Below are 18,668 nucleotides of genomic sequence, written 5' to 3'. Positions count from 1 at the left end.
AGACCAATGTAAGTTATGGTACTTAAGGTAGCATTAATCTACATTGATTCCTCAAAGATTGAAGTTTAACAAATGAACTGCATGTTGGCATAGTTAAAGTCCTTTTAGTCTCTAACTAAAGTACACACAAAATTCATTCTTGCTGGGGGTGTTCAGAAAAAATACCAAAAACCAAATAAACAATGTTTCAACATCGACAAAAGTAGTGATTAAGCAATTAGAAACAACGTTTCACTGCAACACTCACTCTGATTGTCAGATTCGATCACGTTATCGCGTCTTGAGTTGTTATCTTAACACTTAATTAAGCTTAAACTTATTTAGTTTCTGCTTGGACGACCTTTTTTCCCACTAGTTTGGGAAAAAAGTTTGAGTTTGTGAGATCTTTGTCTCCTGTGGAGTTATTGAACGCCTTGTGTAGTTTAACCTGGTTCCGATGTACCCATTTAACAATTGGCTCTTTTTGGCCTTTGCTGATTTTGATCTGGTAGACAACTGGAGACAGTTTATCTGTTATCAGGTGGGGTCCAGTCCACCTGGGCATCAGTTTGTGGGCGAGAGTTCCGATCCCGGACTCTCTTTTCCCGGTTGTGGGGGTGAACGTGTAGTACCAGACCCTATCTCCCACTTGGAGTTCCTCGTGAGAGGCCTTTTGGTCATAGTACGCCTTTCGTCCTTCAGCGGATTTTTCCAGGTTTTTCTGTGCAAACACAAAGGTGTTTTTAAGGTGTTCTTCCAAATCCTTCATGTATTGTTGTGTGGTGTAGGCTGTTGCCATGGTGGCATCGCCTGGTTGGTACAACAGGTGTAGAGGGAGAGTCATTTGTCGACCTGTCATCATCTCGAAGGGAGAGATGCCAGTCGATGTGTGTGGAGTGGCTCTTATGGCCATGAGGACCAGAGGGAGTTTCACATCCCAGTCCTTGTGGTTTGCGGCTACGTATTTCTTCAAAATACTTACCACAGTTCTGTTTGCTCTCTCCACTTGGCCTGAGGCCTGTGGGTTGTAGCCAACATGGAAGTTGACTTTGATGCCTAGCATCTTCCACAGTTCTTTCATCACCTCAGCTGTGAAGTGTGTACCTTGGTCTGAGTTCACCCTGAGGGGAAGTCCAAACCTTGAAAATACATGATTCATTAGTAACAAAGCAGTTGTTTGTGCTGTGTTGTTAGAAGCTGGTAGGCATTCTACCCATTTGGTAAATGCGCAAGTTACCGTGAGAAAATATTTATTTCCTCTAGTGCTCATGGTAAGTGGTCCAACCCAGTCGATCTGGAGGCCGGACCACGGGAATGCAATGCCTCTACTTTGCAGTGGTGCTCTGTGGAGTGGTCTGGATGGCTGAAACTGGCCACAGACCAGGCACCCTTTTATGTAGTTCTTGACATCCTTTTTCATTCCAGGCCAATAAGCAACTTGTTTTAATGCTTTCAGCGTGGCGTTATCTCCCTCGTGTCCTGCAGATGGGAGGTCATGCGCATGAACTAACATCACCCCCCTATGGTCATGGGGGACCACGAACACGGGTGAGGACGTCAATCCATGAGCAAAAGTTAGGATGCCCTTGAGTAGTTTTAGCTGTTTGCACAGCTGAAAGAGGACTTTAAGGTCTGGATTGGAATCCAGGTCGGCTTTGGACGGAGTGTTTTTCTTTGGGTCAGTCAAGTACAGCATCATCGAGTTTATCGCAGGATCCGACTTCTGAAGTTGGATGATGTCTGGGTCAGTCAGCACGGGTTGTACAGAGACTGTGTTGTCAGCCGGCTTGGCTGCAGCCTGTGCACGTGTGACTGCCATTACCTCGGCTGTAGGTTGTACTGACAGAGTTGCGAGCAGCCAGGAGGGGTCAAAGGACCACTGAGGGCTGTCCACGGCTCCGTCCTTGGCTAGGAAGTCTGCAAGGTCATTATACCGCTTGTCATCGCCTAGGACTCTAGAATGTCCTGGAACCTTTTTCCAGTAGACTTGTAGGTCATGTGATGTCATCAAGTGATCACATGCCACGAAAAGCTCTTTGTGTTTGACCACTTTCTTGTTGCTTGTGAGAAAGCCGTTCTGTTTCCACAGAGCTAGATGACACAATAAACTAAGTCGAGCCTAATTAGAGTCCGTGCAGATGACTAGCGTTTGGATGGAGCATTCTACTGCCTTCTGAAGTGCTATTAGGATTCCTGCTATCTCAGCGTACTGAGAAGTCTGAGAGCCAAACTTATAGCTAAAAGTGACCTCTTGTTGGTTTTGGAGGAGAATCCCTCCAACACCTGATTTGCAGGTTTGTTCGTGGTGGAATGAGCATCCATCCACGTACAGTGTTGCCATATCTTTGCAGATATTGTCATCAAAGTAGTGGTGATTTGGGTCCTCACTTACTGTGGGTTTTTCCGCAGCTGGCGGTTGGGTGGCTGGTACATCTTGTGTACATTCCTGGCAGAGTGCCAGGTTGGTGCCCAAATGTGACTTCTTGTTTTGTCCGTAGCGGATTTCTAGGTCAAAACTTTGAAGCGCCATGAGCCACGTGGCTACCCGTGAGTTTGTCACCACACCATCTCTGATGCGTTGGCTATTCAGGAAAGTTACTGGCTGGTGTTGTGTTTCAACAATGATTTTTTTGTCCACCGATGTAACTGGAGAAGTGTTTAACTGCCCATACAGTGGTCAGTAGAGCTTTCTCACAGTCTGAGAACTTTAATTCGGGGCCTGCCATTGTCTTACTGGCGTAGGCCACCGCACGCTTGTCTTTGTCGTGCATCTGGTACAGACCTGCACTCGTGCAGTGAGCTGAGAAGCCCACTTCTAGGTGAAACTCTTTGTTGTAGTCTGGATAGACTAGACATGGGGCTGACTTGAGTCTGTCCCTGAGAGCGTTCATTGCCTGCTGTTGGTTATCAGTCCAGACAAATGGGACGTCTTTCTTTAAGAGTTCAGTCAGTGGTTTCGCAAGGTCTGCATAGTTCTCTATGAATTAACGTGAGTAGTTACACACACCCAGAAAACTTTGTAGTTCTCTGAGATTGGTGGGGACTTTGAGATTTTCTAGGCCTTGTTGCGAGTCAATTGTGGTTGTACTCCGTCTGGATCCACTAGTAGGCCAACGTAGTCCACCTTGGTCCTGCACCACTGGCATTTTGACAGTGAGATTTTAGCACTAGCAGTAGTCAGTTGATTCAGAACGTGGTCGATCTCAGCCAAGTGTAAGTCCAGTGTTGGCTGCCTCAAAAGGACATCATCCACGTAGATCAGTGTCCCACGTTCATGGGCGTCTGGACATGCTTTGTTCAAAAAGATGTTGAACTCAGCTGGTGAGTTAGCGTAGCCAAAGGGACACCGGGTGAAGGTGTATTGTTGGCTATCTAAAGTGAAAGCTAGTTTGTGTTGGTCCTCGGCGCGCACAGGAATGGTCCAAAATCCAGAGGCGACGTCGAGGGTGGAAAAGTACTTACCATCGGTGACCTTGGGCAGTTCCTGTTGGATCTGGGTCATTGGCCACCTAGATAAAGGAACTTGTTTGTTTAGCTTTCTGTAGTCTATGGTAAGTCTCCACTTACCATTTGGTTTCAAAACTGGCCATAAAGGCGCAGAGTAGGTGTTATTACAATGTCTGATTATGCCTTTATCTAAAAGGTCATCAATGATTTCTTTGACAGGTTGATATGCTGCCAGGGGAATCTTGTATTGTCTGACAAATGTAGGCGGTGAGTTTGGCGGAGTTTGGATGCTCACTGTGTGAAGCGAGGTCAACCCACAATCCATTGAGTCAGTCGAGAATGACTTCTGATATTTCATGAGAACTTGGCGGAGTTTATCCCTTTCTTCATCAGTCGTCAGGGCGTCGGCTTGGGCGACCACCTGTTCAATCTGTGAAGAGATTGCTAAGGGTTCTTAATGTTTGGGGAACTCCAGTGAGTCCCTTTCTGTGTCATCAGACCTGTCTATAGGTAAGACACTATAGGTTTGAGGTCCTTTATTGACATCATTGGTTGAGAAGAGAGCTATGGCCTGTGTTGGTTTCGTGGACCAAACTGGACCAGTCTCTTGACTCGATACCAGGTTGTCTGGGAGTCCTCCCAGAAATGGAATGCCAAGTTCAAAATCATGAAAATCTGTGGAGATCAACCATCCTAGCCTTGTGTTTCTCGGGATCAGTACCTCCTCTGTGCCTGGGTTGCACACAGCAACAGATGTGGTTCTGGAGTCGAGACTCACTTGGCTTGTGGCCTCAATGGACAGTCCTAGTTTGAAAAACGTAGGAGATGGTTGAAAGTACGCCTGTTTAAGGCTAATAGCTTGTCCCGCCACGATGTGGACTCGTACCATTAGGTTTGTTACCTAAGATGGTACTGAGGTATTTTGGTTGGTAGCAACCTGGCAGACCTCTGGAATGGTCTGTCCAGCCGTAAGGTTTGCTGTGTCTAGCACAGGAGGATCCTTTTTGGCTGGTTTTAGTGACCACAGTACATTGTGGCTGGTGTCCACTCGGACACCTAATCTTACCAAGATGTCAGAGCCTATGTAGGTTGCATGTGGTAAGTCTGGGACCACGAGGAATGGGTGGACCAGTTCCCGTTGGTTCCAGCTCAGTTTCAGGTTAATGACTCCTTTCGCAGTCATCACTCGTGAACTGTTGGGATACAATGGAAAGCGGAAAGCTTTCTCGATCAGAACTGGACCCAAATGTTTCTTAACCAATGTTTCATAGAAAGCTTGGTTAATAGTTGATTTATCTGTCCACAGCGACAGTACAACATCTTCGGTGTGGGATCCTTGGATCTCTACACCTTTAACTACCAACGGTAGGTAATATCTGGTGGGCTCTGACGGTCTCAGCTCGCAGAGGAGGCTTTCTTGTTCAGTCAGAGTTGGGTTCACCGGTTGGGTCTCTTTGGTTTCACATGCTTTTAAAGGCTTACTTACTGGGACTGTGTTCTCTGCTGAGAGGTCCTCGGTGCCTTCTGCGGTGCCTGCTGTTGAGCAGTCTGTGACTGTCTCAGGAGGCATGAGTATTGGCAGGGGTTTGCTCACTCTGGCCCACATTGTCTGTTCACCATAATCTACAATCGCGTCAAAGCGATTTATAAAATCCTGGCCAATCAAAAATGGGAATGAGTCAACCGTAGACACATGCACCGTGTGGTATAGTGTCATCTCGCCAACCTGCATGTGAACCATAGCTATAACTGTCAGGATTGTCCTCGTCTCTGCGAGGCCCTAGTTCTATAGCACGTTCTATGAGAGGTATTTCCCTGTGAACACTGTTAGCGGCGGTCCTGAGCTCCTCGAACAGTTTGGCTGACATAATAGTTATGTCGGCTCCACCGTCCAGTAGGGCTTCATGTGTGAGGACCCCTTCAAGTGTGATCGACAGGTAAGCTTTTTTAGTGACCCCCTTTCTGATCAGGTTACACAGGAACATTGTAGGTTTTGGCCGACGTTTCTTCTTACGTTTATCTTTGCCTGTGTAATCCCGGTTTGTCCGAACCGTTGGTGCAGTCGCTGCTGCTCCTGAGAGTTCGGTTTTTGACGGGCCTCCGTCATTGATGTATGAGATCACCCGCACTCTGTGTGTTGAGGGGCTCTCATTGTTTGTAACAACAAGGTCCTGGTGGCTGTCCGTGACAGCAGCAACGTTGTTGTTTGTGTCACCCCGATTTATCTGAACCGTTAGCACAGCTGTTGCTGTTTCTGAGGTTTCAGTTTGTGACGGGTCACCGTCGGTGACGTGTGATTGTACCCCCCCTTTTTCAGGTGAGGGCGTGTCAGAGTTTACAACAACAACGTCATGGTGACTGTCTGTGACAGCAGTAATGGTGTTGTTTGTGTGTTCTGACTCATCAGCAATGATATGGCCACACAACGCATCAGGTTGTTTGTCCGTGGCAACACCTTTCAACATTTCCAAGAACCAACGCACACTCTCTGTCTCGTCCGAGCTCAGAGGTCTGGGGCTCTCTTTCTGGACCCGCTGCTGTTCCTTTTTTGTCTCAGGCTGTTCAGGGCGACGTGGAGGGGGAGCAGGTCCCCTCCTCTGGGGTTCCCAGTGGGATACCTGGTTGTATAGGTCACCTTTGGTGCCATACTTTTTACCCTTAGGGCATGCGCCCCCCTTCTGGCACATTTGTTCATCCTCAATCCTTTCGTGTGGCATCAGGTTGACGCTCTATGAAGGAAAACACCGTCCTGGCTGAAGTGAGCCTGATCAAACCTATTTCATCCTCAACTGTAGCGTTGGGATAGCTTCTTAAGTGGAAGTCAAGGTCGTGCAGATAGGCCTTAGTGTCGGACGAACCCAACGGCCCCGGCTCAAAGCATTAGACATACTTCGCAATTTTATGCAATTCCGCTATTGAGAGCAGAGGCTGAGGAATTGGTGTTGTTGGAACAAAATAATCACGTGGAGGTGAGTCACCAGACTCATGTGGAGGTGGCAGAAGGGAATTATGTGTAGGAGGTACAGCAAAATCCTTCTGAGGTGGTGGTGGTTGACCTGGACTCTGACCCAGTTCGTCTTTGAGTTCCAGACATCCTTGCCCCTCATCAGAAATTTTATTTGTGGCTGGGGCAAGTTTTGCCTCACAGGCTGCTAAGCGTTTACCTGATGTATGACACTCACTTTGTAAACGCACGCCTTGTTGGACTAACGCCGCTTTTTCCAAAATGCACTCGTCCAGAGATTGTGATGTGAGCTGCAACCGTTGTTGCAGAACATCATTGTCTGAACACAGTGCTTCGTACTTAATCCCTCCTTCACGTAGCTTTTCCTCATATGAGTTTGCTTGTAACAACAGGTTCATCTGGACCTGCAGATTTTTTAGGGTCAAGATCTTTTAACAGTTTATTGACCTCACTGACTGAGAATGGAGAAAAAGAGAAGGTGTGATTAACTGAGGATTGACTTGTAGGAGGGATTTGATTTGTAGAAGTTTGGTTATTAAGTGAAGTGGCTGATCTTCCATTAGTAACTGTGTCAAATAAAGAACCAGAAGCAACAAAATGTTTGTTGAAACAGTTCAGGATCTCGTGCTGATTTGACACAGGAACAGAGTTAATGAGAAGTTGTGATGGGAGGTCAGATGATTGGGGGGTGCCTGAAAGAGATTTGATGGTTTTCCAGAATCTGTTGGGGTCATTTAGATTTTTGGAGGTCTGAGATGAGAAATAGTTGCGTTTTGCAGCTTTGATGGAAGTTGTGCATTTATTCCTCATCTGTTGAAAGTTTGACCAGTCAATGTCTGAGCCAGATTTTCTCACTACAGCCCAAATGCTCAGTAAACGGGCTTAAAGGGTGTGAAGAGAGCTCCATTCATTTTCAGTGAGGAAAACATGGCTGACAACGCTAAATATTTCAAAAGTAAAAATTGCACAAATACCAAAAGTCAATGAGTCCAGATAATTTTGATTTGAGAATTTATCAGTTTTTCTGAACGAGCTGAACTTTTGATACACGAACTGTTGAAATAACACAATAATTCAATTCAGTTCAGTTTATATTGTTATATTACTGTATACTACTGTATAAGGCACAACAGAAGTCATCTCAGGGGAAAATAAATGTTTAAAAGCTCAATCATCCAGGTAGATACATCATAAAGAAAGGCTTAAATCAAACCGTCCAGATGACATGGTTTAACTCTTGTTTGTAGCTCAGGGCGCTCTCGACCTTTGACCTCTCTAAGTGGCTTCAAACATCTGTAAAGTTCCTGCAAGAACCAATGCAGACATGTTCCTGTTTTTAGTTTTCTACACCGCCTTACAACCTAGCTGTTTCTGGTTACATTTTATTTCAAATACCATTTTATTTTCACTTGTTAAAAAAAACTCCATTTGTTCGCATCCTTTATGATTGTCCATTGTTGTCATCACTCTTTTTTTAAATCAGGTCTCTCTTGTAAAAGAGTCCCCGAGGCTCAATGGGATTAACCTGAATAAATAAAGTTGAATGAAAAAACAGAACAAAAACATTATTATACATAAAAATTCAATTACATTATTTATCTAAAGTAGGGCACAGAAATTGCTGAACGTGCCAAAAAGCATAGGCAAGAGAAGCGTACCTTAATTATGAGAATGATTTGGAAAGGTTCAAATTAAAACAGATATACTGTAACTGTTTAATGCAAGAAGCAGTGAAATGTTTACAACTAACAGCTTAGCGTTCGTAAAACTCCCCATTTGTGCTAAAAACTCAACTAAGATCGTTATTTTTGAGAAATGACTGAATTATTGTCGTTTTGGTCGAATCTCAACGTGCGCAGACTAATGTGATTCAGAACGTCACATTAATCAGTTGAGAGCATCAGAGCTCATTATGTGTCAAACTGGCGGCTTGTTTTCTGTCACTGTGGTTACCATCACAAAGCAGACGCACGTTCTGTTCCTCTACGGGACTAGGATTTTGTAAAAAAAAAAGAATAAGAGTTTAAATAAATAAATAAATTCATCTTGAATATTTGCCCAGAGACTTCAAACATTCAAAACTTGATGCTTAGAAGAGCAGCTGTTCTTTGTGTTAAACCAAATATCTTTTCTCAAACGGAAGAACAAAATTCTTCAGTTCTCACTTGTTCTCAGTGAGAGATTATTATATATATAAAAATATATAAGGCTGTAAGTATTAAATAGTTTTGTCCTTTATTTGATCACTCCACTGCTATCTGTATTAAAGTAACCAAACCAAAGAAATATCTGGACAGTAGAAGAATACCTGAATCCATTTTGAAGGAGCCAACCTGTCTGAGTCGGGCAGACTTCAGCAGCTCATTGTTTAGAGGTGCACCGGAACAGAGGCTGTCTTCAAAAAGCACAGCAAGCCCTGACGTGCGCCGCCGTGCACTGCAGGTGCTTTTCTAATGGCCGTGCCTCATTAAAGTGACTTCATGTCTGTTTCTTTCTGCAGACATTGACAACAGTGGTTATGTGAGCGACTTTGAGCTTCAGGAACTGTTCAGAGAAGCAAGCCTGCATCTGCCCGGCTACAAAGTGAGAGAAATCGTTGAGACCTTCATTGCTGGAGACACAAACAAAGATGAGAAGATCAGCTTTGATGAGTTTGTATCAGTAAGTCTTGATTGAGGGATTATAAGACGTGAACCAGCACAGCTTGTGTTGTGTGCTGACCCAGTCTGTTTGTGGTCAGATTTACCAAGAGCTGAAGAGTAAGGAGTTCAGCGAGACGTTCAAAAAAGTCCTCTCCAGGAAGGATGGGATCTGCTCCTTCGGAGGCACGTCAGGAGTCTCCTGTGAGGGAACACAGCACTCCTACTCTGGTGAGAAACGACACACAATCTAATGATTTCATGGAAGTAGCTTTAAAAGTAGCTTTGTCAAAGTAAACCACTCCCACCATGTAGACAGAACCAGTGACTATAGCTTTGCTCTTTTCAGATGAAGAGAAAGTAGCTTTTGCAAAATGGATCAACAAAGCTTTGGCCAAAGACCCTGACTGCCACCATCTCCTGCCTGTGAACCCCAACAATGAGAGCCTCTTCTCCTCCCTCCGTGATGGCATCCTCTTATGGTATCAGACATGCACATGCACGCAGAAGCAACCTAACACACACACAAGCTGAGATTGTAGAGTGTGTGCACATGCATTTTTATGCACACAAGATCAGCTTTATTTTCAGCTTCATGCACATGTGGTTGTTTTATTTGGGGGGAATGTGTTTAAAGATGGGGGCCGAGATGCCGAGGTGGGGTAGAGGCAGAGCAGCCGAACAGGGACCAGAAAGCTGCGGTTCAACTCCCAGCCATTCCCACATGACGTGGTGTCTCTGAGCAAAACACATACCAAAATCCCCAGTTGCTCTCCGGGCACTTGCGTATCTGCCCACTGCACCACCGTGTCTTTCAGGTGTGATGGTTAAATGCAGAGAACTACTCTCTCCATTGCATGGGAACATACATGATGACAAGCTCAGACTTCCCCTTCGTTCCAGAAAACTGTTCAGTTTATCAATAAATCACATCCAACTAGAGAAACTGCATTTTCAATAAAACTGCAAAGTAAATGCTGAGTGCTAAATAACTAAAGTTTGCTAAATAAGCTAAAACCGTTGTTAAAACGAATACAAGCTGAACAGAGTGAAAATGAGCAGAACTCAAGCTAATGTGAGCGTCAACCTTCAAGGTAAAAGCAAAAGAACACAAGCTGCAAACTCAAGTTGTAGATCAGTTGCTAAAAGTAGCAGAACAGTAGCTGAACGCAACAAAACAGTAGGTAAAATCTGCAGATGCTAAAATTAGCAAATGTAACTAAATCAAAAACAACCTAAATATTAGCCCAAATTAGAAAAACAACACTTAAATCAGCTAAACCTGCTGTTGTAACTGCATTCTACCATCGTGGCCTGGCATGCCCGTACACAGCACAACTAAACAACTACATGTGTGCACGGAGCAGAGTATCAGTGTAACCATTTGCAGTTTTTAACAACTTGACCCTGTATGGACGTGTTGGTAGCTGGTGCCTCTGCATGCACAAGTGCATACAGGGTTATAGGGAAACATGCATAATAATAATTAATAATCATCATTATAATCATTATCAGTAATTATCATTATCAGTTAAATCAGGTCCTCTGGATGGTTTCTTTTTGTTGAAACATTTCGTCTCTCAACAAAAGACTTCTTCAGTCCGAGGAGCCACAACAAACTCAGTCTTATAAACAGCACCTTCAGAATCAGAATAAACTTTATTGTCATTGCACCGAGATACAACAAGAACATGTACGTACAGTCGTCCAAAAGATGGACGGAGTGCACAAAGCTGCTGCTAATTAGCGCAGCCCTCTTATTCTTAATCAGAACAATATTTTGCTTAGATGAGAAAAGAGAAGAAAACATGAGGAGAGACGGTTTAAAAAAAATCTCTCACGCCGTGTCCATCAAAGAAACCTACCACAGCATTGTCCAGATGAGCGGTGACGTTCATCTTCAGCTCAGGTGAGGTTCTGTCACATGTCCACGGCCTTGGGGAAGGGAGGGGTGAGGAAACAGTCAAAGCATCTTTGTTTTTTCTAAACCTGCCAGGAGGATTTGAGATAAGCCCGCCATCAAGGCCACAGTTTGGGTCAGGCAGAACTCATAAATTGCTGTTTCTGCCTTTTAAAGTCTCACTAGTACATTTCTCTGATAGTGACTCCAAACAGCCAAATTGAATCCTTACGCTGAAAGTCGAGCTCACAGCTTCTGCAAGATTATTCCCACCGTTCATGAGTGCTGCCAGAAAGTTCACAGTCCTGCCTGCTCCTGACACAGCTCCACATAATTCAGTCTGAGTGCTGCCAAGCTTCGACACATCCACACAAATTTCTAGACAATCCAGATTTCACCAACTCAAACAGCAGAATCCAGTTGTCATCATTAATCCAATTTTGTTTCCATTGAGGTAAGAGGGTCCTCTATTCACCCTGACTTCCTGTCGGGATAAGTTGATCAATTTCGTTGAGAGACCAGCTGATCAAATCCTTCGATTTAGGAAGGTATGCAGGAAAAAAGAGGCTCTTTAAGGGTTCACAAGACGAGGGAGCAGAAGAGGACATGTCTGCTTCCACCGAGAGAACAGAGAGAAAAACAAAAGTGGGTCCACTAGTTTCAAGGTGATAAGATGGTTTCTGGAGTCCACCCTCTCCCCCGCCAACTCATTTGATGAAGTCATGGCCAAAGTGGTTCAAAACATCAAAGTTCATGCTCAATAATCCTCAATAATACGGTAATAAAAAACTGGCTGACCCACTATGTGAAGGTGCTATTTATAAGACTGAGCTTGTTGTGGCTCCTTGGACTGATGAAGTCCTTTTGATGAAAGATGAAATGTTTCAATAAAAAGAAACCATCCAGAGGACCTGATTTTACTCTACTGGATTTTTTTTACCTGGATTATTGAGCATGAACTTTGAAATTATCATTTAAGTTTATGGGTATGAAGAAGTAACTACTTTTTACCCAAGTGGTACAAAACCTCAAATGATGGGTACAAAATGGCACTGACTGGACACAAAATAAGGTTAAAGTTAGGTGGCGAGACTTATCGACAAGTATGGAAATACTCTCCGTCTGTGCATCCATAAATGTTGTGAGCACGATTACTTGAGAAATAAGTGAGGCACCGACTTCAATTTTGGTGTGTGGCTACATCTAGGCAAAAGAAAATTGCCTTTCTAAAATTGGGTTGCCAGATCAAAATCCAAGATGGTTGTTGCCATATATGTAAATATGTAAACCTTGTACCTTGATAACTATAAGAAATGTGCAAGCTTCACCTTCGGTGTGTGGTTGCATCTAGATTGAAGAAAGGTCTATCAAAAATTGGGTTGCCACGTCAAAGTCTAAGATGGCTGTTGCCATATGTGTACTGGTATATTAGAAAAATATATATACATATAGGCCTATACATATACTGTGTATATATGTGTGTGTGTGTGTGTGTGTGTGTGTAAACTGGACATCCCTATCATTTGAGGAAACTATGCTTTCTAGTTTTTATTTTATAGTTTTCTCAAATGTTTGGGGTGGCCAAGATTAACCTGGGGTGGCCAAGGCCACCATTTGCCACCCATTGGCTCTGCCATTGCGCCTCGTGGTGGATAAAATTCCTCCCTTCACGTGCCAGGATCCGTCACTCTGGCTGCCTCTGACAAGCAAAACAACAACAAACAAACAAACAAACAAATCTACCTCTATTCCTAAACGACAAACATTCACTGTTCAAACCCGTGAGCGATGGGGACACTGGCGTGCTCTTGATTACACCGAAGCTTTCTGTGTTAAGGTGAGTTCACTCCAAACTTGTTTAAGAACAGAGTGACTGGTATGAAGCAAACAACTCTGAGTTCATCTGCCTGTTGAGGTCTTTCATGTCATATGAAAGGTCGAAGCAGGATTAGTGTGATGGTGTTTTATAGTTCATGTGCGCTCCAGGCTCTGGTCTGGTCAAGTCACACAGAGGCACACCACAAAATGAAGGTCACATGGTAAATCCTGCCTTCAAATCAAAAACTCAACTAACATTTCACCCCAGTCCTTCTGTGTTTCAGTAAAATGATCAACTTGTCTCAACCGGACACCATCGATGAAAGAGTCATCAACACAAAGAAGCTCACCACCTTCAAAATGAGGGTGAGTAGATTTCCACGGAGCACATCTGTTCCACGACACGGACAGTTGGTCCAAGATCCTGACACACGAGTTCACATGAGCAGGGAACCATTCCTCAACATGTCAAATTAAATTAGTCCTCATATAAGAGTTCACTGAAAAGAGTCGGAGAGCCAGTGGATCCAGTGGTTTCAATCATGACCATTTCCTTTGGTGGGTGAAAACTATGAGCTAAAGTCTCCAGGTTTGTAGTGATATGTTTAGACTGTGCTAACTAATGCCCCTTCCTTATGTTTCTGAGCTTCAATCTGACCAGACACATTTCACTTTCTTTTCATTTTTAAATACTTACATGTGTTATCATTGCAGCACATTAAAAATAAGCAATTTTTCCAAACTGTCAAGTGTTTTTATTGCAATGGATTTATAATATTGTTTCAAATGTGAGGGGAACATCTGTAAAACCATTAAACAGAGCTTGACAAATGATTTTTTACTTTAAATGCATGTTACAAGAAATAATAATGAGTTGTATGTGTGTGGACTGGAACTTAAAAAGCTTGCATTTAAGTTTTACTTGTTTATCTTTATTTTGTAATTAAAATAAACATAAATAAACATTGTCTTTAACTTAAAGTTGAGCCGCCAAATTTGATATTTTAACTAAAATAACTAATACCAACTATTCTAAGCAAAACAAACAAATAAATAAAAGAAAAACATAATCGATTACAAGCATCGATTATTCTTGCAACTTTTTGGTAAATTTACAAATAATACTGTAGTCCAAAACACAAGTTTTTAAGTTTTATTTTTTACCCAATGGGTCTCTTGCTGCTGTAGGAGTTAGTTTTCCCTAAAATCCTCACAGAAAGCAAAGAATGCACAGCCCACCTTCATACTTCTATTAGAGTTTAACTCAAATATTCTCATCAAAACAGGAAGAGTCTTTTCAAATGATTATACCTCTTAAATAAATAAAAAGTCTTCTTCTTTTCCTCCCTCGGCACTCTGTCAGATGCTTTTTCTAAATCCACAAAGACACAATGGAGTTCTTTCTGACCCTCTCTGTTCTTCTCCATCAACATCCTCAAAGCAAAGATGCATCTGTGGAGCTCTTTCTCTTTCTTGACATGAACCCATCCTGCAGCTCACAGAGAGTCTCCTCTCGTCTGAGTCTAGTTTCCACAACTCTCTCCCAGATCTTCATCATGTGACTCATCAACTTAATTCCCCTGTAGTTGCTACAACTCTGTACATCACCTTGTTCTTAAAAATGGCCACCAGCACTTCTTCTCCATTCCTGAGGCATTTTCTCACCTTCATATTTGCCATTGAATATTTGAGTTAAAACCTCACTGCCATCTCAAGACATTTCCAAACCTCCTGGTAAATCAGGTCCTGCCTTCCCCTTCTTCATTCTTTTCAGAGCTTTCTGGACTTCGCCCTCACTAATCATTCCCACTTCCTGGTCCACAGTTTTTATGACCTCTACTCTTCTTTCTCTTTCGTTCTCTTCTTTCATTAGCTATTCAATTCAATTCAATTCAATTCAATTCAATTCAGTTTATTTATAAAGCGCCAAATCACAACAAAGTTGTCTCAGGGCACTTTACAGGAACATTCACATAAAAGACAATTAGTAAAGTTCTCTATCTAAGGAATCCAGCAGACAAGTTGAATCTTGGCTTCGTTGCAGTCTCCCATCCTGAGCAAGCACAGTGGAGACAGTGGAAAGAAAAACTCCCTTTAACAGGAAGAAACCTCCAGCAGAACCAGACTCAGGACAAGAGACCGTCTGCTTTGACCGGCTGGTTGAGAGGACAGGAAGGAGAGACAGACCAACACAGAATGGTAGGTCCAGATATAGGTCCAGGTATAGGTCCAGGTATAGGTCCAGGTCCAGATATAGGTCCAGGTATAGGCCCAGGTCCAGATATAGGTCCAGGTCCAGATATAGGTCCAGGTATAGGCCCAGGTCCAGATATAGGTCCAGGTCCAGATATAGGTCCAGGTATAGGTCCAGGTACAGGTCCAGGTATAGGTCCAGGTCCAGATATAGGTCCAGGTCCAGATATAGGTCCAGGTCCAGATATAGGTCCAGATATAGGTCCAGATATAGGTCCAGGTCCAGATATAGGTCCAGGTCCAGATATAGGTCCAGGTCCAGATATAGGTCCAGGTGTATGTATGTTTTATTTATTCATTTCATTTCATCCAAACAACAAATATAATACAATTTAAAGAAAAGAAAAAAGATATACAATCACAGAAATAAAATGAAAGGCAGCAGAAGAAGAATGAGTTCTTATAATATCTGCCCCTTGTCCCCAAAATATATTCCAAACAAAATTACTATACAAAAGCTAGATGAATTAATTAAAAAAATAATAATAATAAAATAAAAACTTAGCTAAAATATAAGATCAACTGTAAACAATTTTTATGAACTCACATTATACTTAATATTTTTTTTAAAAACACATTTTTATCATCTTCTTGAATATGTACATAGTTTTGGCATTTTTAATATCAACCTCCAGATCATTCCACAATCTAATACCCTGAGATCTAGTGGATCACATCTTCAGACTGGTGCGACACCACGGCTTCACAAACATCTCCATCCCCTTAAGATAATAATTACTTTCTCTTTTAACAAATTTCCCTTGAATGTTAGTAGCTAGTATGTTTTTGTTGGCCCCATACATAAACACTAAGATATTGTAATCAACCAAGTCATAAAATTTTAATATCTTTAGCTGATGAAACAATATATTTGACGGATGGTTATAATCTTTTCTGGTAATAATTCTTATGGCTCTTTTCTGTAAAATAAAAATAGGATTTGTAATTGTTTTACATGCTTTACCCCAGACTTCAATACAGTAAATTAAATGTGGAACAATAATGGCATTATACAATAGAAACATTGCTTTATCATTGAATAACTCTCTAACTTTGTACATTACTGCAGTCGATTTAGCTATTTTAGTTCTTAAGGTTTTTACGTGAGATCTCCATGTTAGTTTTTCATCAATGATGACATCCAGAAATTTCACCTCATTGACTCTATTAATTTCAATTCCATCGACTCTAAATGGAGTATCAAGCACTTTCTTGTTATTACTAAAAATCATATAATTTGTTTTATCTACATTTAAAGATAATTTGTTTAGTTGAAACCAATTTTGTATTTTCACAAATTCTGTTTGTCCCATCTTCAGCATTTGCACAACATTTTCACCCACACAAAGAAAAGTAGTATCATCTGCAAACAAAATACATTTAAAAAATCCAGTCACATTTACCAGGTCATTCACATATAAAATAAATAGCTTAGGTCCAAGTATAGAGCCTTGAGGCACTCCACATGTAATATTACAGAATTCAGATTTTACATCATTTATTTGAACAAATTGTTTCCTTTTTTCTAGATAACTAGATACCCACTGCAATGCATGCCCTCTAATACCATATTTATTTAGTTTTTTGAGAAGAATATTGTGATCAATAGTATCAAATGCTTTCTTTAGATCAACATAAATACTAATACAATATTTTTTTTTTGATCCACAGCAGTCGTTATCTGTTCCATTAAATCCACGAGTGCCATTGACGTAGAATTTTTAGGTCTAAACCCATATTGACTATTACTTAATATATTTTGCTTATTGATAAATTCATCTAATCTAGTGACAAATAATTTCTCTAAAATCTTCGAAAACTGTGGCAACAACGATATTGGCCTGTAATTATTAAACACACGTTTCTCTCCACTCTTATATAATGGTATTACCTTGGCTGTTTTCATGTTATTAGGAAATACCCCTGTTGAAAATGATAAATTGCACATATATGTAAATGGCTCAATAACATAACTCATAATATTCTTTACCAGCATCATATCCATGTCCATCCAGTCTTTTGATTTTTTATCTGCAAGATGTTTTACGATAGTCATAATTTCTTCTTTATCAGTTCCCCCAAGAAAAAAACTGTTTGTGTGATCTGTAACCGTATGGTTTACATTTTTATCTATATTTGGGATTTTTGCTGCCAGACTTGGGCCAATATTCACAAAATGTTCATTGAATCCATTAGCGAGTTCATTTTGGTCATAAATGTCTTTGTCATCTTTTACAAAATATTGTGGAATGCTCGATTTTGTTTTATGATTATTCAGAACACTGTTCATTATTTGCCATGTTGCCCTCATATTTCCATTACTTTGGTCTAATAATTCACTGTAATATTTCTTTTTATGCTTTCTTATAATCCCTACCAATTTATTTTTATAATTTTTATATCTCTGTTCTGCTTCGTTTGTTCTTAATTTCAGAAAGTTTGAGTATAAGTAGTTATTTTTTTTACAAGCATTTCTTAATCCTTTGGTCATCCACGGTTTGTCATCAACACGTTTCTTTGTGTCATTTTCTTGTACACAATTTTTTTCATACAAAGCTCCTAAAATATTCATAAATACATCAAATGCTTTGTTTACATCATCAACATATACATCCTTCCAATTTTGTTTTGTTAAATCTTCTTTTAGTTTATCTAGAGCTTTCTTTGATGTGTTTACTATTTTTTTCATAATTTTATCTACTTTCACATCATATTGATCTTTTTTATAGATAGTAAAGACTGGTAGGTGGTCACTGACATCCGTGATCAAAATGCCACCCATAAGTTCTTTATTTGTTATATTTGTAAAAATGTTGTCAATTATTGAAGCACTATGGGCAGTAATTCTTGTGGGTTTTGAAATCAAAGGATAAAGATTTAAACTGTGCATTGAGTTTATAAATGTTCCGATATTATTTGAGTCTGTTTTATTTCCCAGGTCTATATTAAAATCTCCACACAAAAAAACTGATTTATTAGAACTTTTTTCCAATATTGTCATGATGTGATTGGTGAATGATTCAATATTTGAATCAGGTGATCGATATACACAACTTATCATTATATTTTTGGAAGTCTCGTTTAATATTTCAACTGTAATCATTTCCATAATGTTATCCACAGCTGCTGACAATTTATTGATCATTTTACATTTAATTTCCTTATTTACAAGTAGAGCTACGCCTCCACCTCGTTTATTGTTTCTGTTCACATGATAAAGTTCATACCCTTCAATATTAACACTTTTTATATTTTCCTCATTGAGCCATGTTTCTGAGAGTGCTATTATACTGAAAGTTCTGTTTAACTGATTTAAATAATCTGTTATTTTAGATAAATTAGTGTTTATACTTCTACTATTAATATGAATAATGGAGAAGTCATCTTTAGACATTTTAATTTCATTGAATTTTTCTTCATTGTAATACTCACACTCTTTAATTTCAGGAAAAAAGTTTTTATCAATCACATCATCTATATTGTAAATTTTAAATTCTGAGTCTTCGTATGTTGTCATATTTCAATGTATGTGTCCATTTGTCATTTACCTTCTTTAGTTTGTCCGTTTTCCTTGTTTGTTTGTCCGTTTACCTTGTTTGTTTGTCCGTTTACCTTGTTTGTTTGTCCATTTACCTTGTTTGTTTGTCCGTTTACCTTGTTTGTTTGT

General features: G+C 40.8%; 1 protein-coding gene across 1 annotated transcript in view; it reads left to right on the top strand.

The window, feature by feature from the left end:
• LOC119427617 (plastin-1) overlaps positions 1–18,668 on the top strand; it is a 66,364-nt gene that overhangs the window by 17,107 nt on the left and 30,589 nt on the right. Inside the window, exons 3-6 of the mRNA XM_037695253.1 lie at positions 8,865–9,052; positions 9,132–9,261; positions 9,380–9,512; positions 13,033–13,114. Coding sequence (XP_037551181.1) covers positions 8,865–9,052; positions 9,132–9,261; positions 9,380–9,512; positions 13,033–13,114 — 533 coding nt within the window. The remainder of the gene's footprint in view (positions 1–8,864; positions 9,053–9,131; positions 9,262–9,379; positions 9,513–13,032; positions 13,115–18,668) is intronic.

This window comes from Nematolebias whitei, chromosome 21 (assembly GCF_014905685.2).
Source record: "Nematolebias whitei isolate Nwh7 chromosome 21, NemWhi1, whole genome shotgun sequence".
NCBI lineage: Eukaryota > Metazoa > Chordata > Actinopteri > Cyprinodontiformes > Rivulidae > Nematolebias > Nematolebias whitei.
This window is presented reverse-complemented; position numbering and strand designations above follow the sequence as displayed.